Below are 23,773 nucleotides of genomic sequence, written 5' to 3' on the forward strand. Positions count from 1 at the left end.
CAGCCTCAGGCAGGCAGTGATGTTTGTGGCAGAGCAGAGGGCTCAGCTTCTGTCAACCACAAAGACTTAAAAACATCATTTAAGCACATTTCATTCCATACTACACCTGTGGTAGCAGATCTTTTTCAGATCCTCCATATAAGAGTCACAGATTTTCTTCAGAGGATCCCGCCTAAGAGGACTGGTGTCTACAAGGTTCTCGTTCCAGGAGCCATTCCACGGTTCAACGCACTCCTCTATGCATTTTATGATTTCCTTATCATGAGGGGATTTGATCTGAGCTCCATTTTCCCAATAGACCTGGTAGGAGTTTAAGGAAAACACGACACAATTTATTTACAAAGACTGTTGACTTCATAAATACTCTTAGCTATAGGATTCCACACAGTCTGCTTCAGACTGGCCCAGCTCTTGGATAGCACAAGGGGGAATGGCTTTAAAGTGAGACAGGGGAGGTTTGGGTTGGATGTGAGGAGGAAGTTTTGGAGCCAGAGGGTGGTGAGGCAGTGGCACAGGTTGCCCAAGGAGGCTGTGGATGCCCCATCCCTGCAGGCATTCAAGGCCAGGCTGGATGTGGCTCTGGGCAGCCTGGGCTGCTGGTTGGCGACCTGCACACAGCAGGGCTTGGAGCTGGATGAGCGCTGTGCTCCTTTGCAACCCAGGCCATTCTGTCATTCTGTGATCATTTGGAATCCCAGTTTATGACTGCAGTCACAAACCAATCATTTTTAAACAAAATGATCTTTTATTCAGACAAAGTTGTTCAGTTGCAACGACTGAAATCATCAGCATATGAGAAATCAGACAAAGTGAAGCAGAATAGAAGCACTGCCTTCTGCACAGCCTGTCATTCCTTTAGAAAAAGCAGCACAACTTGTTTCTGAAGTCCAAGCAGAGCAGATAAGCACTGTGCCAAGGTGCCTTTTTCCCATAACTGAACAACTGTAATCTTTCAGCTAAAAATGCTACCAAACCTGAGCTAAAAAAAAAAAAGTCACTGTTGCAGACTGATTCAGATGCCTGTTTTCCCATAGTTTGTTTCCAATAGCACGGCTGCCTCCTCTGTGCAGACTTTCTACTCAGACCATCCTGTCCCTCTTTTGATGGTACTTATTATCTCCAAAAGTACAATCTTGTCAAGCTGTCCAAAACCTTCCCAAGTTGCTGGTGGGTGATATATTGAAGATGAAACAGTTTTTGTGCAAGACTAGAAAAACAAAGAAGTAAAATACTTTGCCTCTAAAGACAGAGATGTGATAGCTTCTCAGTAAGCTAACAGCTTGGAAAATTGGCATTGCTTGTTACATCCAAGCCATGTAAATACTGAAGTAGACCCAGGACACGTGCAGTGCAGTCACCTGCAGGAGCTCTCTGTACGCAGACTGTTTCCCTATTATTGTCATTCCTCACCAAGCTGCTACTGAGCAGAAGGTTGATTTTAATTAAAGTGTAGAATTCAGTTTAGATTCTTAAAAAGCTAAGCAATGAAATCATGTGCTATTTGTTATGATGGGTGGGTTTGCTCTTCCAGGCTTTGAGCATAAAGCCACCTACCTGTCTGTCACTGCCCAGGTCTTGCAGGCAGCACACAGAGCTTTGATTAGCAATAAACTGCTCTCACCTGCTGTGCTTGGACACGGTTAGTGGGCATGGTGAGGACAGGTTGACAGTTGGACTCGATGATCTTAGTGATCTCCTCCAACCTTAATGATTCCACAGTTCTGATTCATGTATTTGTTTTTAAACCTAAGAGGTGAGCAGATAATACAGGGCCAAAGCATCCTCCCAGCTGCTGATTTGACCCTATGGAACGTCACAGTCCATTTGTGCTCAAGACACACAGGTTTGAATGGTCTTTAGTTCCAGTTTCAGATAAAATGCGTGTCATTCAGAAGGTTACAGAAGGATGAGTTACTTGGAATCACATTTCTTCCTAATGTGCACACACAAATATTTCAGAAGAAGACAAGATTCCCCCCAGCACATTGAAGGTATGCAAGTAACATGGAAAGCAGCTGGCTGCAATGTGCTACAAGCTTCAGGGCTAAGCCTTACCTTGTACCCATTGTCCTCCTTCCTGTTGTGGGACGCTGTGATCATTACACCAGCCACAGCTTTGAGCTGCTGAACAGCATAGGGCTAAAAAAGAAACCCAGAAATGGTGACTTACCCAAGCATTCTGCAGCTGGCAGAAGGATGGTATGTTATTAGGACAGTTATTAGGATGCTAGAGGAGAAATAGCTCAACATCCACCAGCTTATTTGAAAAAGGTATAAACAAATGCTCATCAATCTGCTCTCTGAAGCTGGGAACAGAGAGAAAGCTTGTTCAGAACAGTGCTGCTTTGTTGCGTGGCAACATTATTCCCAGCTCCATAAACACCATTGCTAAGTGGCCAACAGCCATTTAATGAAGAAAGCCTACATTTAGGTTAGTCCAGTACTGAGAAAGCAAAAGAAAATGAAAAGAAGACGATGACTCACCACAAAGGGAGTAGGGACATACGTTGAAAAGAAGTATACAGGTACATCTTTAGCCAGCAGGACTGCTGCAGTGAGCTTTGCAAGTCTACCAACGACACGAAACAGAAAATATTCAGTCAACCCAACTCCCACGACAGTCCAACAGCCATAGGGCATTACTCTCATTTTCATTTTGCTTGTTTCTTAAATCCTTGTACTGTTTTGTTTTCCCTACATTTCATAACAGTCAGTGTAACCATTTTTGGGCTGTAGAATTGGACAGAGCACTTTCATTTGCTGCTTGAAGGGCATAAGGCACTTCAGTCATGTGAATAAAGCAGTGATATCAAGAAAAGATACGGAGCCTTCTGGAGTGGGACTTGTCCTTAATTCAAGGACCAAAGTGAGCTCCCAAAAACATGAAAGTGCCAAATCCAGAAACAGAGTCAGTATTTTTAAACCTTGCCTTTGTATGAAACTCGTCCTCCCAAGAAGCAGGGAAACTCATTCTCTTTTATAGAGCAGTTTGATATGAAGCTGCTCTTTTCAAGGCAGCTCAGGAATTAACAACAGGAACTCTTCATCAGGGGGAAAACCAATGAGAGATTAAATTTCACACATCTTTGCTCTCTTATTTTTACAAGCAAGCATTAACCATTGCTTCCATACCTTCCCATGATGAATAAACATTTCAGGTACTCAGAATTTCACTATAGTTTTTGCCAAATGAAACCTGATATCACAGAAAGGAATTTGAAAGCTAAACTTCTAGCTGAAGGCACTGAAAATTTGCTCCTGTAACACAACAGCATACATCAGCTTCATTACGGGATACCATCAGGAGAGCTGCCATATCCTTTGACAGTGGAAATGATGCAAGAAAAACACAGCATCACTCACACAGTGTGGGGTGAGCAGGCTGATTGGACTGACAGCCCTCTTTGGGGGAGGTTCAGCTTCAGTTTAGAACTATTCTAAGTACATGTCAGCTCAAGGGGAAGAAGGAAACACAACAGAGAAATGTTTGCTCCTTCAGCATCTGAAACATGGAGACTGTGCTGCATCTAGTCTGAATTCCATGTTGGTGTGGCTGAGAAGGAACGTTTTTATTAGCCCTGCAGAGAAGAACCTGGGGGTGCTGGGGATGAAAAACTGAACATGAGCCAGCAGTGCTCCTGCAGCTCAGGAATGGGATCCTGGGCTCCATCAGCAGAGGGGTGGCCAGCAGGGACAGGGAGGTGATTGTCCCTCTCTGCTCTGCTCTTGTGAGGCCCCATCTGCAGCACTGCGTCCAGGGCTGGAGCCCCCAGCACAAGAAAGGCAGGGAGCTGTGGGAGAGGGTCCAGAGGAGCCACAAAGATGAGCAGAGGGCTGCAGCACCTCCCTACAAAGACAGGCTGAGGGAGCTGGGCTTGTTCAGCATGGAGAAGAGAAGCTGCGGGGTGACCTCAGTGCAGCCTGCAGTGCCTGAAGGGAGCCTGCAGACAGGAGGGGAGTCAGCTCTGTGAAAGGGGAGATGGCAGCAGGACAAGGGGAAATGGTTTGGAGTTGAGGGAGGGCAGCTGGAGGTTGGATGTCAGGGGGAAGTTGTTTAGAGAGAGAGTGGTGAGGTGCTGGAACAGCTGCCCAGAGAGGCTGTGATGCCCCGTCCATCCCTGGAGGTGTTGGAGGCCAGGTTGGATGGGGCCCTGGGCAGCCTGGGCTGCTGTGAAATGGGGAGGTTGGTGGCCCTGCATTGGTGGGGGGTTGGAGCTTCGTGATCCTTGAGGTCCTTTCCAACCTGGGCCATTCTATGATTCTATGGTTTTCCTCATACTTCCACATTTTTGAATCATGCATAATCCAGGCTACCTGGCTGGCAGCCTTGCACATGCAAAGCAGCAGGTATGTTTAAAAACCTCATGCTGGATAATACACTGCATGTATCTAACAGTCAGCTGGAAAGGTGAGAAGACGTGGGATGTGGGGGAATAGAAAACTCTTAGAAGACAGCTGCTTTCTGAAAAGCAACTGGATTCTGTGCTCTGTCACACCTTCACCTCCAAACCTCTCTCTGAGCTTATCAACCTTTTGATGTCTGCATGGTGTTCTCGTGCATTTAGACTACAAACTCTCTAGTGAAGCAACCAGGGCTCCTGGCATTACAAGGGCTCAGTCTCTGCTTCTTTTCATTACTATTTAAATGGACTAAGGGAGGGCAAAGCGAGCACACTTCATAACACAAAACTGTTCTGATGGAAGGGAATGCATTCAAAGGCACAATTTCATTTCTATGCAAATGTAATCAATACTCATACTTCTTACTGCTGCAGTTGCTGGTCACCTGACCTCGTGTGTCATATCCAACAACAAAGCCTCTCTGCTTAAAGTCTGAAAAACACCTCTCAAGATACTTGTAGATGCCCTGGAAAGAAAAAAAATGAGAGGAAAAAAAAGGAAGAATTAGCTCCAGTGTCACATACTTAAGCATTAAAGATGTTTACATAAACATTAAAGATGTTTTTCACATACAGAGTAATGTCAGCAGAAAATACAGCTCAGCAAGAACAGCAACATTCTTGTGTTCACTCTGCAGCTTCTCGTATTCAAACCATCTTTTTAAAGATCCAATTGATAAAAATCCATTATTTTTTTTTCTAAATCCATCCACCCAGTCTGCAAGGACAGCGTTGGTCAACACCTGTCTTTATCCCTGTGCTCCCAGGCATCTCAGGCATCTGAGATGATCTCAGTCAGGCATCTCTTCAGCACCGAATGCTCACCCCACACATCTGACCTTGCATTAAAAGGATGCTTCCTCCTTACCCATTTTTTCAAAAGCAAGTTTATTGCTGTTGACCTGCCCCATTGAAGTCACTCACTGGCATACACTGCAGCACAAACACAAGCTGTCTCCTGTACATCACAGCAGAGCATTCCCAGTGGCAATTTCTCAGAGAAGACCTCGGGGGTGAGTAGATGGAGGAAGAATTAAGAATAACTGCATTAAAAGCAATTCTTTGATGTGTCTTTCTGTAGATCTGACTTTTGGTACTACCAGGAAGCTTTAAGTCATGAATCTAGTCTGACTTCAGCACAGGAAGGACATGGAGCTCTTGCAGCGGGTCCAGAGGAGGGCGCTGAGATGAGCAGAGGGCTGGAGCAGCTCTGCTGTGAGGAAAGGCTGAGGGAACTGGGCTTGTTGAGCTTGGAGAAGAGAAGGCTGCAGGGAGACCTCATGGTGGCCTTCAGTGCTTGAAGGGAGTGGATAAACAGGAGGGGGAACGGCTGTGTGTGAGGGTGGGTGGTGACAGAACAAGGGGAATGGTTTGAAAGTGAGCCAGGGGAGGTTTGGGTTGGATGTGAGGAGGAAGTTTTGGAGGCAGAGGGTGGTGAGGCAGTGGCACAGGTTGCCCAAGGAGGCTGTGGATGCCCCATCCATCCCTGCAGGCATTCAAGGCCAGGCTGGATGTGGCTCTGGGCAGCCTGGGCTGCTGGTTGGCGACCTGCACACAGCAGGGCTTGGAGCTGGATGAGCGCTGTGCTCCTTTGCAACCCAGGCTGTTCTGCCATTCTATAATTCTATGATTCTAGCCATAAAACTTGATTCAGCTGAATTCTTCTAAGGTTATGCAGCAAGGAAAGGACTTCAAGCACTGACACATGGACACAAGTACCTCTTCAGAGAACCATTTCAGCCACAGCTGTAGGGTTACTGCAGAGGGATGCACAGAGACACATTTCAATAAATTATCTGAATCCTGATGAAACTGGATGCTGGCTCATAGCATGAGGTCACCTTCGTACCATCCCAACAACTTCAAGATCTTTCACTCATGGCTGTACAGAGATATGAGGCAGGGGAATGGGAAGAACGTGCTCACGTTTGGATGGAACAGACTGAAGATGACACAGGGAGATGAGCCAGAGGTTTCTTAGCAAGAGGTCCTTGTTTGGCTAGTAGAATCCTGATGTCAGGGCACATTGTAGGGTGTATCCTGAACTCGTTCCTCAAACCCCAGGAAATTGCACAAGAAAGGTTTACAAATGAAGCAGCACCACATGACGTGAACTGGAACTGCATAGAAACTGGGAACAAACAGGGACTGGCAAACTGCTTAAGCCAAGGTAAGCTAAGACAGAACAAAGGATCATATAATCACAGAATGATAGAATGGCCTGGGTTGCAAAGGAGCTCAATGCTCATCCAGCTCCAAGCCCTGCTGTGTGCAGGTCGCCAACCAGCAGCCCAGGCTGCCCAGAGCCACATCCAGCCTGGCCTTGAATGCCTGCAGGGATGGGGCATCCACACCCTCCTTGGGCAAAGGATGCTCCCATCCACATTGGAACACAGAAAGGCAAAGAACTCTGTTTGTAAAAGTAAAACCATCCACTGAAACCCTCCCTTCTGGCAGCCCCAGCATCTCCATGATTCCACACATCAGATTCCTTCCTTGCCCTCATGTCCAGATGATGAACACTTGGATTTTAAACAGGACAGAAAAATAGGCTTTCTGCATAAGTTACGTCCCTACAATCTTCAGAAGAATCAGAAGAAGCTCCTGGATATCTATGCCCTTCTGCAGCTGACTTTTCATGGCATCAACATCATCATGCCCTCAAGAACACAGCATGTGCTTAAGCATGCATCTTAACAAAGGTTTATTTGAACTGAAAGGAAGTATTTTCATTACACCTATGTCTGAGGTGTAATAAATGTCTAAGGTGCAATTCTAACAGATCTATTTGAATGGTGTGTAGTAGTTAAGGACAGATTTAGAGACAGCACTGCCTGCTTTCAAGTTGAGGTCCTGCAAAACTCTCTTAGCATCATTAGTTTCTGAAATAAGAAAGCCAGAAGCACTCAGTTGAACAGATTAAGTCTAATGCAATTTACTTCAGCAATAAGTTTTTACCTGCTTTCCTGATTGCTTTTTCTAGCCTGTTAAGTGGTTTTGATACATGGCTTAAAACAGAAGGTGTGCAGAGAGAGCAAATGAAACCCAGCCACTTTCTCCCTTTCAGAAGCATGGAAGGCCCACGAAACTGAACTTGCAAACAGCCTCCCTGCTGACCAAAGCCATGCTTTCTGCTTTCTGCCAAGAGTGCTTATCAGTTGGCCAGCTGAGCCAAGCCCAGACATGCTTCCGTGAGTCCCTGCAAACAAAGGCAGCATGCAGACCTCAGGAGCTCAAAGTGCGAGCATTGGCTGCATTGGCTGAAGGGTGGGGTGACAGCTCTTCATTCCTCTGTACTAGCAAGATGTTGGCTCTGATCCTAAAGAACCACAGAGTGGCTTGGCTTGGGTTGGAAGGGATCACAAAGATCATCTAATTTCAACACTCTGCTGCGAGCAGGATTGCCAGCCATTAAATCAGGCATCGGATCAGGCTGTCCAGGGCCCCATCCAACCTGCTCTTGAGCGCCTCCAGCAATGGGGTCTCCACAGCTTTTGTTGTATCAGCTGCACCACTCCACTCAGTGTCACCTGCAGACTTGCTGATGCCAGAGCTGAAGGAAGCATCACTCTAAGATGCTCAGTTTAGATGCTAGAAACCTAAAGCAAACTTTGTTAGCCCTAAGATGAAATCAAAAAGGCCAAACGCTCAGACAGAAGGTCAGGCTTCAAACTCTGGTGAGCTCCACATGCTGTTTCTTTTTGGAAAGTACAAAGAACTCTTGGAATTTGGTTTCACCTCAGAAGCTTGGGCTGTACAAGTCAGCCACCAGCAGTGTCAGAAGCTTTAGCAAAGTCCTGCCTGCTCCAAGCCTTCATAACTCTTTGCACTGAGCCAACAGAGAACAAATTATTTCAGCCCTATCTTTGAGGGTCTGATTTCAGAGCATTAACCTGCACAGACAGAGCTATATAAAAGCGTTTAAGTTCTGAGTGTCACAGTGAAAGACTTCAGTAACCCTTCATAAATCATGTAATAAAACACCCTTTATCTTATGGCTGAAGTGCCGTTTACCAACAAAACAGCTGACAGAGCAGACAAGTTTCAACAGGTTTATCCTAATGAGAACTTGCTGCTGATATTCTGAGAATAATAAATGGTGGCAAATAGATCCCTTTGTTTTCAATCCTCAAGAATAAGGACATTAAGTGTGTTTAACACACACAGTCCAAACCCATTTGTATGTTCAGAAGGAAGGGAAATATGGAGCCTCCATTTGCTGACTCATGCTATTTGTTTTCAGGATTTAACAGTTCCGTTTCCTTGCTTCCTACCACCTCCCCTGGGTTGGCACAAAGCTGTATTTTAGATACTAGGAATCCATAGGAATCCAACTGCTTTGTGCTTAACATTAAACATTAACATTGCACGTGCTTTATGGTGGTGACTATCGACGTCAGGAATGATAACATGATCACAACCCTGGATAAATCACTACTCAGCCTCCTGTTAGACACACTCACAATGAGGGCAATGACAGATCTACTTGAAATGTATTCTTAATTAACTTCTAATGGAGTTTAGTCATGAAGATTAAGCATTTAATCAACCTGTTTGAGGGAAAAAAGTGACAGAGCAACACATCAACTGAGATGAGCCTCAGTGCCGTACAGTGAGTAAGCTTTGGAACAAAGCCACTGTGGGACAGCAATATGGGGAAGGAGCACGGAGCACTTCTGATCAATAACTAAATCAACATCAGCTGTTCCTTCCCAAGGTGTTTACTTAAAAGGTGGAGAAAGAAGAATTCAACAAGGGACCAAACTCTTGGAGAAAGAATGTATCACCTGCTATGAGCAAAACACTGTTGTAAAGAACAGCAAAGATGAGAAAGCCCTATGTTAATCAAGATGTTGATTTATTTGGACGTTCAAACATTGCTTAAAAGGGGGGGGGGGGGGGAGAACTGGAGAAATCTCATCATTTTCCACTCCTTTTCTGGCGTTCAAGACCAAAATCAACACAGAGAAAAAAAGAAGGGTGCAAGGCACTGAAGGAACGAGTCCAGAGGGCTTGCTGCTGGCTTAAACAACTAGTCTTGGTTGTCAGTCAGCTTAAAGAGCTAGTCCTAATAGCCAAAACTGGTTCAAGGGAAAGATGTGTTAACAGAGAGGAGCCACTGCCACCAGTGTTCACCACCTCCGTGACCCTACAGCTTCTCAATTCTCCTGTGCCCTTCTAACATACGTGGAGCCTCATCACTATGACAGAAGGAAGTTAAGACTAAAGCCTGTGTGTCCAAAACTTTATCCCATCCCATAAGACCCTTTCTAGCAGCAGTGCATTCCTCAAACCCAGTGCACAACTACCGAAATGGCAGTCGAGTTCCAAGATCTCTCCAATAGTCGTATCAAGAAGTCCATCACAAAACACTTGACTCCAAGCTTTGAAGATCAACATCTGTTTACAGTGGTTTCTTATCAAATTATTCTATGATTTTATCTCTAACCCAAGTATAAATATTTAAATCACAGATAAGCCATGAAGCATCAGCTTCTTTGACGCAGGATGTCACACCAGTTCAGTGCACTCCAGCTACTTACTGACTTCTCTGTTTGAAAACAAGAGTTAAAGACAAGGTTACAATAATGCAGAGGCACTTAACCACACTATCCAAATCCATTGCAAACAATGCCATCAAAGTGCAGTTACTGGAAGGCCATTCCAGAAGTTAAGCAGTTTACAACAGATGTTGTTCGCAGTCAGTCTATATTTGCTTTTTCATCTTACTCCCTGCTTGTTCTCCTAATAAAACTGGCTATTTGTTTTGTGTCCTCGCTGACAACTTTGGCTAAAAAGAAAAGGCTTGTGGGGCTGGGAGGGGTTTTGTTTTGGGGGTTTGTTTTCTTTTGGTTTTATTGGTTTTGGTGGTGGTCTTTTTGCAAAATACTAACTGTCCTCACTGAAGCCAATGCTTTGCAGCTTCAGAGCAGTGTAATAGATTTAGGTTAGATTCCAGCTGAAGTGATTCTATGCTAGGATGCCCATTTGCTGTAACAGGATGCCCAGAGAGGCTGTGATGCCCCGTCCATCCCTGGAGGTGTTCAAGGCCAGGTTGGATGGGGCCCTGGGCAGCCTGGGCGGCTGTGAGATGGGGAGGTTGGTGGCCCTGCATTGGTGGGGGGTTGGAGCTTCGTGATCCTTGAGGTCTCTTGCATTCCAAGCCATTCTATGATTCTGTGGTGACATGATTAAACCTGTTCAAGCTACTTCCTTTGCCTCCAATCCTAAAACTTTTGATGCTGAACGGCTCCGTTTCACCTTCAGCTTATCTTGCAGCAGAACAGTTATGACCCAAAAGTTTACTGTGAACCCCTTCAGTTCTCTGTTCTGCAGCTCACCTGTGTTGACTGGATGACGGTGAGGTCGTTGATGTAGCAGAAGCCTGCTCCCATGGCAGAGCGAAGCCCAGCAGTCCCAAAGGTCAGCCTGCAGCAGAGGCGATCCCGCAGCTCCTTATGCTTTCCATTCTGCAGCAAGTTTTCAATCTGCTCTTTTGTTTTTTGGTTCTGCAAAAGACAGTGGAAGGTTTGCATTTAGTCCCCAAAATCAGGATTGGAACTTACGTGCATATTGTTCTCAAGCAGTTTGTGGAGCTGCAGTACAAGAAGTCATAGAATGATAGAATGGCCTGGGTTGCAAAGGAGCACAGCGCTCATCCAGCTCCAAGCCCTGCTGTGTGCAGGTCGCCAACCAGCAGCCCAGGCTGCCCAGAGCCACATCCAGCCTGGCCTTGAATGCCTGCAGGGATGGATGGGGCATCCACAGCCTCCTTGGGCAAGCTGTTCCAGAGCAGAACAAGCATACATTGTAAAGCTAGTTTGAACTACTTTTTTTCTGTACCATCCTTATTTATATAAACATATAAATGCATATAAGTGCTACTCCATCAGAAGGGAAATGCCCTCTGCATTCTCCTAACAGCTGCCTTCACTACTCCACAGATGTGGATTATGGACTGTATTTGGGAGGGTCTCAAGAACATTGTCAGTCAAACACAGAGAATTAAAAATACACTTCTACAATTACTCCAAAGCTCAGAAAGAATGCATTTATAAGCAATACGTGATACAACCACTAAGAAAAGAGAGTTCTCCAAAGAAGACTTTGGTTTTATAGGATTTGAAGAGAAATCAGAGTACAGAGAGAGGTTTTATTAGCCCTGCAGAGAAGAACCTGGGGGTGCTGGTGGATGAAAGACTGAATATGAGCCAGCAGTGCTCCTGCAGCTCAGAAAGCAAATGGGATCCTGGGCTCCATCAGCAGAGGGGTGGCCAGCAGGGACAGGGAGGTGATTGTCCCTCTCTGCTCTGCTCTTGTGAGGCCCCATCTGCAGCACTGCGTCCAGGGCTGGAGCCCCCAGCACAAGAAAGACAGGGAGCTGTGGGAGAGGGTCCAGAGGAGCCACAAAGATGAGCAGAGGGCTGCAGCACCTCCCTACAAAGACAGGCTGAGGGAGCTGGGCTTGTTCAGCATGGAGAAGAGAAGCTGCGGGGTGACCTCAGTGCAGCCTGCAGTGCCTGAAGGGAGCCTGCAGCCAGGAGGGGAGTCAGCTCTGTGAAAGGGGAGATGGCAGCAGGACAAGGGGAAATGGTTTGGAGTTGAGGGAGGGCAGCTGGAGGTTGGATGTCAGGGGGAAGTTGTTTAGAGAGAGAGTGGTGAGGTGCTGGAACAGCTGCCCAGAGAGGCTGTGATGCCCCGTCCATCCCTGGAGGTGTTGGAGGCCAGGTTGGATGGGGCCCTGGGCAGCCTGGGCTGCTGTGAAATGGGGAGGTTGGTGGCCCTGCATTGGTGGGGGGTTGGAGCTTCGTGATCATTGAGGTCCTTTCCAACCTGGGCCATTCTGTGATTCTGTGATTTATCTGTAGGAGCTAGCATCTTGCTGACAGAAAAGTAAATTCTACTTCCAAAAGTGGTACCCGTATCAGTGAAATATTTTGTTTGTTTGACTTAGGGAACATAAAGATAGCAATTGCTTTGTGCTTTGCACTGAAGTCCAGTGACATCCCACACACCTATTCAAGGTAAAAAATTAAAAACAAAATACCATGTAAATGAGTGAGCTTGATAGACAGCAGTAGATGAAGCCTTGCGCCAGCAGGAAGTGGGAGAGGATCTGAGGGAGTTCTCTATTTGCTATAAAGGGAGCTCCCAAGTTGCTGAAAGGGGTTCTGGTCCCAACCAGAGGGGCACGAACATCACACAGCAGGGCTGAGTGCCAAAAATGAATGCTCGTGCATCCTGAGCCTGCATCTGAATCCCACTGCCAAAAGGAATGGGCACGTGAGAAGGAAAATGCCAGCCAAGCACAGCAGGAAGAAGCAATGCTCATCTGACACTTGGCTATAGACATTAATTACACTTAGGAAGGAACAGCAGCTCTGTCAGCTGCATGTAGGGAGAGCACATTTCCTACTGTTCACAGTTCAGCTGAGAGCGATCAGATATTGCTCTGAAAGGAGTAATTCAAACATTTACCTTAAGGTCCACAAGGTAGGAAATGCCAATCTCCCATGCCAATTGCATGCAGCGCATCATGTTGGTAGCAGGGGGAACACCCACTGCTGATCGCTGAAGTCTCCCTCTAGAGCATCTCTAGAACTGTGCTGCTTCCAGCAGGAAAGAAGGGTTAAAAAAGGCAAATGGAATCCAAAAGGCAAGGGTGAAACCCTGCTGGCATTTAACATGGAGGTCAGGCAGCTGCAGAGCTGTGAGTAGGGCAGCAGCTCTGCACAGGGAGCAGCTCAGCAAGCCAAGCAAACCATTACTCACAGCATGGCCGTGCAAGGCCTGGAGGAATGCAAACCCATGGGATGTTGCTAAAGGGCACCCAGGCAGAAAGCAAATGACTGATGGGAAGAGTTTGAGGCTAGAATGCTTGAATCCCTCATCTCACACTGTCATAATGCAGTATATAGCTCCACTTTAAAGAGTGGAGAGTGGTGAGGTGCTGGAACAGCTGCCCAGAGAGGCTGTGGATGCCTTGTCCATCCCTGGAGGTGTTCAAGGCCAGGTTGGATGGGCCCTGGGCAGCCTGGGTTGCTATGAAATGTGGAGGTTGGTGGCCCTGCATTGGTGGGGGGGTTGGAGCTTCGTGATCCTTGAGGTCCCTTCCAACCCAGGCCATTCTGTGATTCTGTGTTAGCACCAAGCTCCATGAGCTCAGAAACACCAACTTGGAAGGAGTGAAGTCCACCCTCATCAGCACTGCCTGGATGAGTCCATCCACAGCACTGTTCATTGCAACACAGAAGCCATAGGGAGTTCCTTTCAGATTACCAAGTGCTGTATTTGGATGTCCTTTTCTGAATATCCTTAAAAATAAAACACACCAGCAAAACACACGGGTGCCCAAGGGTCCTTGCCTTTCAAGCAGCAATAAGCTCTGCTGTTGCATACTGGAACAGACAAACCTTCATTCAGCTCAGAGCCCCTCCAGCCACGTGTTTGGGGAGGGCAGAGGGAAGCTGTTCAGACCCCAGCAGCCACAGCCAAGTCCCAAGGGAGGAACCTTGTTCTGATACGTGCTGAATTCCCAAAATGAGCTTCCAGCTCTCCTACAGGCAATCGCTGGGGGCTGCCTGGGCACCAGTGTGTCAGGAGGAAGAATGAAAAGACAGCAGGCTGTCTTGCAGCACACAGGGCAGCCACCAAGGACCCACTCTGGTGGCTTTAGCAGGGTGTGAGTGCTGTGACAGCACTGTGTGCAGAGCCCTAAGCTCAGCACAGGGTGTGACATCTTGCAGAAGCAGCACTGAGTGTCCCCACCGATGGGAGTGACGGAACCCCCAGCCTCTGAGCCCCATTGCTGCCATTCAGAGGACACCTCACTGGTGACAAAGCACTGGTGGCACAGAGCAAGGTGCTGCAAAACCATAGGGACCAACCTCCCAAAGGCAAAAAGGCCAGAGTGCTGCACTCCTAAGCCTGCACCCGCTGAGCACACAGGGCTGCAGACATCTGCTGTTAGCAAAACAGCTCCCCAGGCACACGTGCACGGGGCAGAAGGCAGCAATCAAAAGGCAGCAGCCACTGCTGCTCCTGCTGGGGGTGCACACAAGGAGGTGACAGATAAGGTGATGGCAGCAGGGAAGGGAAGGCTGACACCACCTGAACATGGCTGGGGCCAGAGAAGGGGTAAGGAAGGAAAGAGATGCTAATGACAGGGCAAGAGCTGGGTTTTTGAGTGTGGCTCTTCTGTATTTTTCCCCTTTCTGTATTTTTCCTTCCTGCCTTATTTTCTCAGCCTTACACCTGTATGTTAGACCCTTTCAGTATCCAATATATCCTTGGATATAAGGAAAAAGTCTTTTAGAGTGAAGGTGGTAAGGTGCTGAAACAGGTTATCCAGAGATGTGATGGATGCTCCATCACTGGAGACTTTCAAAGTGAGGCTGGACCAGGCCCTGGACAACCTGATCTACCTGTGGTGTCCCTATTCACTGCAGAGGAGCTGGACTAGATGGCCTTCAGAGGTTCCTTTCAACTCTTAAGGATTGTATGATTCTATGTTGCACCAGGCACACAGCCACAGGGGGGTTAGGGACAGCCCTCAGTGCCTGGGCTGCACTGAGCAGCAGGAGGGGATAGGCAGAACTAGTGGAGCAAAAAGGAATACCCCCATCCCTCCATCCCCCCATCCCTCCATCCCTCCATCCCTCCATCCCTCCATCCCTCAGCTCTGCTCCCATTCCCCCAGCCCAGCATGCCACCAGCACCCTTATGGTCAGGGCACACACCCCTGGCTCCTGCCCAGCTCATCACCTTACCAGCAGCAGAGCCCAGCTTGCTTTGCTGCAGGGCTTCCTCCTGCCCCTGTGTGCCTGTAGCATTAAACCTCCCAGCTGGTCCACTCCCTCTGAATAACCCTGCCCTCAACCAGGTGGCACCCAGTGCCGTGGCTGAGTGGCCTCAGGCATGTTCACCCACCATTGTGAGATATAAATTTGCAAAGTGCTCTCAATTTGTAAACAGCTTTGAGGCTTGCAACTCGATAGGTGGGAAATGAAGAGGACCCAGAGGTCAGGCACTGTTTGCTTATCCCATTTCAAGCTGCCTCTGCCAAGCACAGTCAGGGATTCTCACAGGGAGCAGTGCTCAGCGTTACCAGCAGGCTAGCAGAGCTTCTCTGAGCCTCACATTTTCCTACAAAGTTGCTGTATTCATATATAGATGTGGCAACACTGAAAACCAAGGATTACACCCCTATAAAATGTTGTCATTTGTGCCTCTGATTCCAGTTCTTAGCCAGGAGCTTTACATAACTTGCACTGCTGGTCCTGTGGAAGGAAGCTTAAGGTGGCTGCAGTGGTTATACTTTGAGCAGAGGAAGGAGATGAGCCTGTTGGCAATGTGAGGTGAGCTTCAGCAGCTACCTCCAAAGGTTTTCTGCCAGAATCAGATGTACAACAGAACTTTGGGGTCAGGTCCTGCAGCAGTTGAGATCCTGCAACATCAGCAGTTGGGGTTTTATTATTGAAAAAGTCATCATCATCATCATCCTATTCTCTGCTGAATTCAGTATTAGATTCAGTTCTTACTGCACAATTGCTTACTGAAAGAATTGCATTTATTTTCCTGCAGCTCACCAGGATACCTAATCTGGAGGCACAGGAGAATGAGGTGTAAGGGCATTAACTAATTATTTTACTGCTGCTTTCTCTTCCAGCCATGTTAACAACATGTACTGAACACCAGAATCAGGTTTCAAGGCGAGTATCCTGCCAAAATAACTGGCCATTTACAACTCCCACAGCAATCACTTGGGTTCTGCAGACGCTCTCTACCCTGAAAGGAGGGAGGAATGAAAAATAAAGCCTCAACAAATCGACAGACACAAACTAAGCAAACACAGCTCCAAAGCCACCGTAGCATCTCATTGCAGGACCTGCAACCCAGCAGGAATGCTGCACTGGAGCAGAGCTGAGTGCCCTGCACGTGTAACTTAAGAGCAGCTTGGGACATCAAGATGCAGCCTCTACTTATACCTGTAGGCATTGTACTCTGGAGGTAGGTTTCCGATCGTGTATCACTCCTCTGTGGCAGCTGACTGGAGGGACGCTTATGACAGTCCACCTTGCTCTGCTTTGCTCCTAAATCCTCCCTCGAGGAGTCCCCAGCTCTCTGTAGCAGTTATCTTTCATTCAGAGTTGAAGTCAGGGTTGAAAGAACATTGTAGGTGCCCACCCAAACTGAACAGTGGAATGGTTTTACCCCGTGCAACCAAGATCCAACTGTCCACACCACCAAAACCACCAAGCCACCAGCACTCTGCACTAACAAACTCCATGAGATGCCAGGGCAGGCAGCAGCACCTCCTGTCCTACACTGTGATGCCCCACTTTGGTGATGCTCCCCAAAGCTTGTGGGTGCTTCATCTTCGCTCAAGGGTTGCAACCAAGGCAAGACCTGGGCTGGCACTTCAGCATTCCTCTACAAGATGTTCCTACAAGGAAAAACATCTTCCTTGCTGCCATCCAAGCTCCCCTCCTGTCATGCCATGTGCTCTGGCACACAGAAGAGTGGCAGTTCATGGCAGCACTGTGCATGTGGAATATACCCTGAATAAGCCCTGAATACCAATGGTAAAGTGAGAACCCAATGGTCTTGGCTGAGGAGATGCTGAAAAACAAGGAGAGCCCTCAGCCATCCTGTGTTCCACAACCATGCTTCCTCAAACACCACCTGAATGCCTTTCTGACCTGATGTGCTCATTATCTGGCTGTTTACAACCCATCCTAACCCAGGGCAAAGATGTGCACTGGTGGATTTTGGAGGTAAGAAAGATCCTTGTGGAAAGGGTAACAGTACCAACATGTGTGGAAATACATTTCAGAGATGAACTCTGAGGAAAAGGAGGAGGCGGGCAAACACCAAGAAGAAGGAACAGTTCTCAGAATCCCCATTTGAAGTGAAGCGACGCACAGGCAGTAGTGACTGGAAGATATGGAATATGTGGGAATTAATCTGTTTGCATCAGGAAAGGGACAGTCAAGCTGTAGCACAGGAAGCCCAACAGGAGTCAGTGCAGCAGGTAGGGCTGAGGCTGCAGTGGCCTGGCAGGAGACAGGAAGATGCTCCACAGTGGAACATGAAAAGATGCATGGTCAAAGCAGTGCAATAGGCCACTGCCCTGCCTCCCTTTCATCACCTCCTGTTGGGCTCCAGGTGGAGATGGAAGAAAGGCAATGGCTATGAAGTGCATGCTGCCATGGCCAAAGCACCATCAGACACTCAGCGATGAACAACGCATCATTTATTAGACGGACGGCGCAAGGCAGCAGCCCCACGCCAGGCAGCACCAGCCCTGCTATGGCACGGCCACGTTGCCAGGGGCAGCCAGCAGCTCCAGGAAGCCCCCTGCAGCCGGCACAGCCATGTCACAAGAGCACAACGCTGGGGGGGCTGTGTTCCAGAGCCAGCTTGCTGTCACAGCAGCCCGGAATGCTGAGCACAAGGGCAGTGCCAGCCCCAGAGCGCCGCCGAGGACCGAGGGAGCCAGGGCTGTGGCGGGCAGGAGCAGCCCATGGCGATGGATGGGGCCGCTCCTCCTCTGCCTCACAGCCACACACGGGGACAGGGACACAGCAGGACGGCCACACGCTCCTGTGCTCACCCACACCACAGATAAGTCGCTCCCAAACTGCAGCCCGCCTCGCTCCTGCACGACCCTGCCAGCTCCCCATGCTTTCCCTTGCCCTGCCCCAATGTTGGGGGCTGCTGTGCTGAGGCCTGACCCCACTCCAGGTGCTGGCACCGGACCTGCTGACTGCAGTGGCCTTTCCTCACAGCCCTGGGGACAGCAACCCGGTGAGCAGGGCTGTGCAGGGGAGGGCAGCACAGGCAGCAGGGCAGGAGGCTGCTCCTTTCATTCCTTCCCCTCTGCCTTGCAGCCCCCCTAAAATGGCTCCAGATGACGAAAAGAGTCTCAGCTCAGCCCTTCAAACTGGTGTCCTACAGAAAAGATAAGTCAGCTCCAAACTGGAGCCCACTGTGCTCCTGTAGCTCCAAGGAAGCCCCTCAAAATCCCCCTGCCCTCACCCCAACATTTGGTGCTGCTTTGCTGAGTCCTGACCCCACTCCAGGTGCTGGCACCACACCATCTGATTGCAGTGGCCATGTCAATGTGGCGTTGCTGGCACAGTGAGCCCCAAATGGCCAAGGAAACCATTTTCAGAGCAGCAACCCGGTGAGCAGGGCTGTGCAGGGGAGGGCAGCACAGGGCACCAGGGCAGGAGGCTGCTGGCTTCTTCCTTCCTTCCCCTCTGCCTTGCAGATGGACAGCCCCCCAAAAAATGGCTCCACATGACAAAAAGAGTTTCAGCTCAGCCCTCCAAACTGGTGTCCTACAAAAAAGATAAGTCAGCTCCAAACTGGAGACCGCTGTGCTCCTGTAGCTGCAAGGAAGCTCCCAAAAATCCCCCTGCCCTCACCCCAACATTTGGCGCTGCTGTGCTGAGTCCTGACCCCACTCCAGGTGCTGGCACCAGACCTGCAGACCGCAGTGCCTGTGTCAACGTGGCATTGGTGACCCAAATGGCCACGGAAACCATTTTCAGAGCAGCAACCCGGTGAGCAGGGCTGTGCAGGGGAGGGCAGCACAAGGAAGAGGGCAGCAGGCTGCTCCTTTCTGCCTTCCTTCCCCTTCTGCCTTGCAGATGGACAGCCCTGCACAACTGGCACCAGATGACCCAAAGTGCTGCTGTCCTACAGAAAAGATAAGTCTGCCCCAAACTGGAGCCTGTTGTGCTCCTAAAGAACCAGGGAAGCTCCCAAAAATCCCCCTGCCATCACCCCAACATTTGGTGCTGCTGTGCTGAGGCCTGACCCCACTCCAGGTGCTGGCACCGGACCTGCTGACTGCAGTGGCCTTTCCTCACAGCCCTGGGGACAGCAACCCGGTGAGCAGGGCTGTGCAGGGGAGGGCAGCACAGGGCAGCAGGGCAGGAGGCTGCTCCTTTCATCCTTCCCTCCCCACTGCCTTGCAGAAGGGCATCCGCTCCAAGATGGAACCAGAGGAGGACACGCGCCTGTCCTCAGCTCTCCATCTCGTCTCCGTGCCTCCAATACAGCCCTGGGGACACAGGCAGCCCCACACGGCCATGGAAATGGCTGGCAGAGCAGCAACCCGGTGAGCAGGGCTGTGCAGGGGGAGCAGCACAGGGCAGCAGGCAGGAGGCTGCTCCTTTCTGCCTTCCTCCCCTTCTCACTTGCAGATCAACAGCCCAGTCAGGACCTGCAGTGCTGCACACATCAGCGTCTCCAGGAACCACATGGATTGTGTGAAACAGAACTCTGAAGATGAGGACGGAACAAGAGGCTGAAAGGGATGGATGGGCCCAACTCCGAAATCCCACAGACACCACGTCCAGAAGAGAAGGAAGCACCGTAACCGAGCGCTGCTGAGGCCGGCATGGAAATTTAGGAGCCACCAAGACTGTCAGCCTTCCTGCCTCCATCCCAGGCGACCACCCAGAAGCTGGCACATAATTAAAGACTAATTGAACAACCTCCAGAATAAACTTTCTCATTCCTTACATCCATGGTGCTTCTTCCATCTCGTGGCACCCACAGTGCACACTTTTGGGGGGTAGGAGGAGTTCCTTGCAGTTGTCTCTACATATTAATGCATCTCTAGCACCTGGATGCTGGAACACTCAGCACAGCACAGCAATACCCTTCCCTGCGTCCCCCACTGTCACAAGACATCCCCAGCACATCTCACTGCAAACACAGCTGCTCATGGCACCAAGTTTCACTTTCAAGGCCCTCCTGATGGACTTCACGGAGCAGAGCGTCTCCAAACAGGCACTGAAATGCAGCACTCCTGTCGCTGCAGGGCTTCCCCATCTCACAGAGCTCCTTCAGCTCTCAGCCAGGGTTGCACCTTCATGCACCCGGGGCCCCAGCCCACCCAAAGTCCCCTGCTTCCACAGCTCACAGTTTTATTCCCAGTGCTTTAATGCCACAACTTTCCATGAAGACAAAGAGTTCTGAACAACAGAATGGTTTGGGTTGGAAGGGACCTTGAAGCTCACCCACTCCCAACCCCCTGCTGCAGGCAGGGACACCTCCCATAGCCCAGGTTGCTCACAGCCCCATCCAGCCTGGCCTTCAGTGCTTCCAGTGATGGACGGGGCATCCACAGCCTGGCTGGGCAACCTGGACCACTGTCTCACCACCCTCACAGGGAAGAATTTCCTCCCAATCCCTACTCTTAACCTACCCTCCTCCAGTTGGAAGTCATTTCTCCTCATCCTGCCTCCACCTGCCCACATAAAAAGTCACTGCCCAGCTTTTCTGTAGGTCCCCTTCAGGTCCTGGAAGGCCGCTATCAGGTCCGCCAACAGCCTGCTCCATTCCTGCACTCCACTCATGACAGCCATCCCACCACAGCTCAGTGATGCCAGTGACATCACAGCCCTGTAGGCACACACACACCTGACACACTTGTGGCTCCTTCCCCATGCTCTGTGCATTCATGTGCAGGCATTTGAGTTGGGCTCCCACGCAGGCACATTTCCCTACTGCACTTCTCTTATCCTGCACCTTTGCTGCTCTCTTACTGCCCTGGCAGCCAGCTCAGGCCCACAGCATCCATTCCCATCACCAGCCTCAAAGCGGGATGCACTGAGGATCCCCTCCCTGGCTGCTTGCAATCCAAGCCCCCCGATTCCATGGCAAAGCTGGATGCCAAAGATGGCCTTCCTCTTCTCACACACTGCGCACTGACTCTCATGCTGCCATGGCCAAAGCACCATCAGACACTCAGCGATGAACAACGCATCATTTATTAGACGGACGGCGCAAGGCAGCAGCCCCACGCCAGGCAGCACCAGCCCTGCTATGGCACGGCCACGTTGCCAGGGGCAGCCAGCAGCTCCAGGAAGCCCCCTGCAGCCGGCACAGCCATGTCACAAGAGCACAACGCTGGGGGGGCTGTGTTCCAGAGCCAGCTTGCTGTCACAGCAGCCCGGAATGCTGAGCACAAGGGCAGTGCCAGCCCCAGAGCGCCGCCGAGGACTGAGGGAGCCAGGGCTGTGGCGGGCAGGAGCAGCCCATGGCAATGGATGGGGCCGCTCCTCCTCTGCCTCACAGCCACACACGGGGACAGGGACACAGCAGGACGGCCAGACGCTCCTGTGCTCACCCACACCACAGATAAGTCGCTCCCAAACTGCAGCCCGCCTCGCTCCTGCACGACCCTGCCAGCTCCCCATGCTTTCCCTTGCCCTGCCCCAATGCTGGGGGCTGCTCTGCTGAGGCCTGACCCCACTCCAGCTGCTGGCACCGGACCTGCTGACTGCAGTGGCCTTTCCTCACAGCCCTGGGGACAGCAACCCGGTGAGCAGGGCTGTGCAGGGGAGGGCAGCACAGGGCAGCAGGGCAGGAGGCTGCTCCTTTCATTCCTTCCCCTCTGCCTTGCAGCCCCCCAAAAAATGGCTCCAGATGACGAAAAGAGTCTCAGCTCAGCCCTCCAAACTGGTGTCCTTCAGAAAAGATAAGTCAGCTCCAAACTGGAGACCGCTGTGCTCCTGTAGCTCCAAGGAAGCCCCCCAAAATCCCCCTGCCCTCAGCCCAACATTTGGTGCTGCTTTGCTGAGTCCTGACCCCACTCCAGGTGCTGGCACCGGACCTGCAGACCGCAGAGCCTGTGTCAACGTGGCATTGGTGACCCAAATGGCCAAGGAAACCATTTTCAGAGCAGCAACCCGGTGAGCAGGGCTGTGCAGGGGAGGGCAGCACAGGGCAGCAGGGCAGCAGGCTGCTCCTTTCATCCTTCCTCCCCTTCTCACTTGCAGATGGACAGCCCAGCACAACTGGCACCAGATGACCAAAAGTGCTGCTGTCCTACAGAAAAGATAAGTCTGCCCCAAACTGGAGCCTGTTGTGCTCCTACAGGATCAGGGAAGCTCCCAAAAATCCCCCTGCCCTCACCCCAACATTTGGTGCTGCTGTGCTGAGTCCTGGCACCACTATAGGTGCTGGCACCACACCAACTGATTGCAGTGGCCATGTCAACGTGGCGCTGCTGGCACAGTGAGCTCCAAATGGCCAAGGAAACCATTTTCAGAGCAGCAACCCGGTGAGCAGGGCTGTGCAGGGGGGGCAGCACAGGGCAGCAGGGCAGGAGGCTGCTCCTTTCTGCCTTCCCCTCTGCCTTGCAGAAAGACTTCTGCACACACACACAACCAAAGCACCGCAGCCTCTGCCCTACAACCCGTGTCTGCACCTGGCCAAGGCACCGACCGAAGCAGGAAGAAAGCACCTGCCCTGTTCTGCACTGCTCTGCGCTCCTGCAGGCAGCCTGAGGATCCACCCTGCAGGGACAGTGGCAGCTTCCCAGCACATCCCAGCTACGGACCCCAGCACGGACCCACACACACAGGGATGCTCTCGAGGACAAAGGCAGCTGCTCTGTGCTCACCTCGTCTTTGTTTGAAGCTGAGCACAGCACCTAAACAATTAAAATAACCTTCAGAACAGACTGCTTGTCTCCTTAAGCTCGTCTACTGCTTCCATCTCGTGACATCTTTCTCGGGAACCTTTTGGGGCTTTCCTTATCATGCTCACCTCCTTTTATTGATGTATCGTGATTCCATTCTCTTCTCGTTTGTGACCACCTGCTAGAGTTCTCCCCATTTTTGTTCTTAAACATTCGCTGACAGGCCTTTATAAGACAAAGTGTATCATAAGCTGAATGAGACCCAGGGAAACCTCACTGTGGCCTTCCAGTACTTGAAAGAAGCAGATAAATGGGAGGGGGAACGGCTGTGTGTGAGGGTGGGTGGTGACAGGACAAGGGGAATGGCTTGAAAGTGAGACAGTGGAGGTTTGGGTTGGATGTGAGGAGGAAGTTTTGGAGGCAGAGGGTGGTGAGGCAGTGGCACAGGTTGCCCAAGGAGGCTGTGGATGCCCCATCCATCCCTGCAGGCATTCAAGGCCAGGCTGGATGTGGCTCTGGGCAGCCTGGGCTGCTGGTTGGCGACCTGCACACAGCAGGGCTTGGAGCTGGATGAGCGCTGTGCTCCTTTGCAACCCAGGCCGTTCTGTCACTCTATGATTCTAACGACGGAGCCGGTTGCTGGTTTGGGAGAACCACCATTACCACCATCACCCCAACCTCACCACCTCACACTGACTGAGTGCACAGACCTGCCTGCATACCATCTGCTGGACCACTCACCCCCATCACACCTTTCCCTGTGCAGTGTTCCTGCAGGGCTTCAATAACCAGTGTGACAGCCCTTCTCCCAGGCTGACTCCCGCACAGCCTTTCTGCATGGAAACATTCCTGCACAGCTTTACTGACTTCAGGCAGAGCTGGGCTATGCTGAGCATGCTCAGGGAACACGATCCTCAGCAGTGACCCT

At 50.3% G+C, this 23,773-nt stretch overlaps 1 protein-coding gene across 1 annotated transcript in view; it reads right to left on the bottom strand.

Annotated features, from left to right (window-relative positions):
• PGM2L1 (phosphoglucomutase 2 like 1) overlaps positions 1-23,773 on the bottom strand; it is a 40,871-nt gene that overhangs the window by 13,433 nt on the left and 3,665 nt on the right. The window contains exons 2-6 of the mRNA XM_048933621.1: positions 10,742-10,909; positions 4,761-4,867; positions 2,485-2,569; positions 2,056-2,139; positions 107-300 (exon numbers count right to left, since the gene is read on the bottom strand). Of these exons, the coding sequence (XP_048789578.1) occupies positions 107-300; positions 2,056-2,139; positions 2,485-2,569; positions 4,761-4,867; positions 10,742-10,909 (638 nt within the window). The remainder of the gene's footprint in view (positions 1-106; positions 301-2,055; positions 2,140-2,484; positions 2,570-4,760; positions 4,868-10,741; positions 10,910-23,773) is intronic.

Source organism: Lagopus muta, chromosome 1 (genome assembly GCF_023343835.1).
Source record: "Lagopus muta isolate bLagMut1 chromosome 1, bLagMut1 primary, whole genome shotgun sequence".
NCBI lineage: Eukaryota > Metazoa > Chordata > Aves > Galliformes > Phasianidae > Lagopus > Lagopus muta.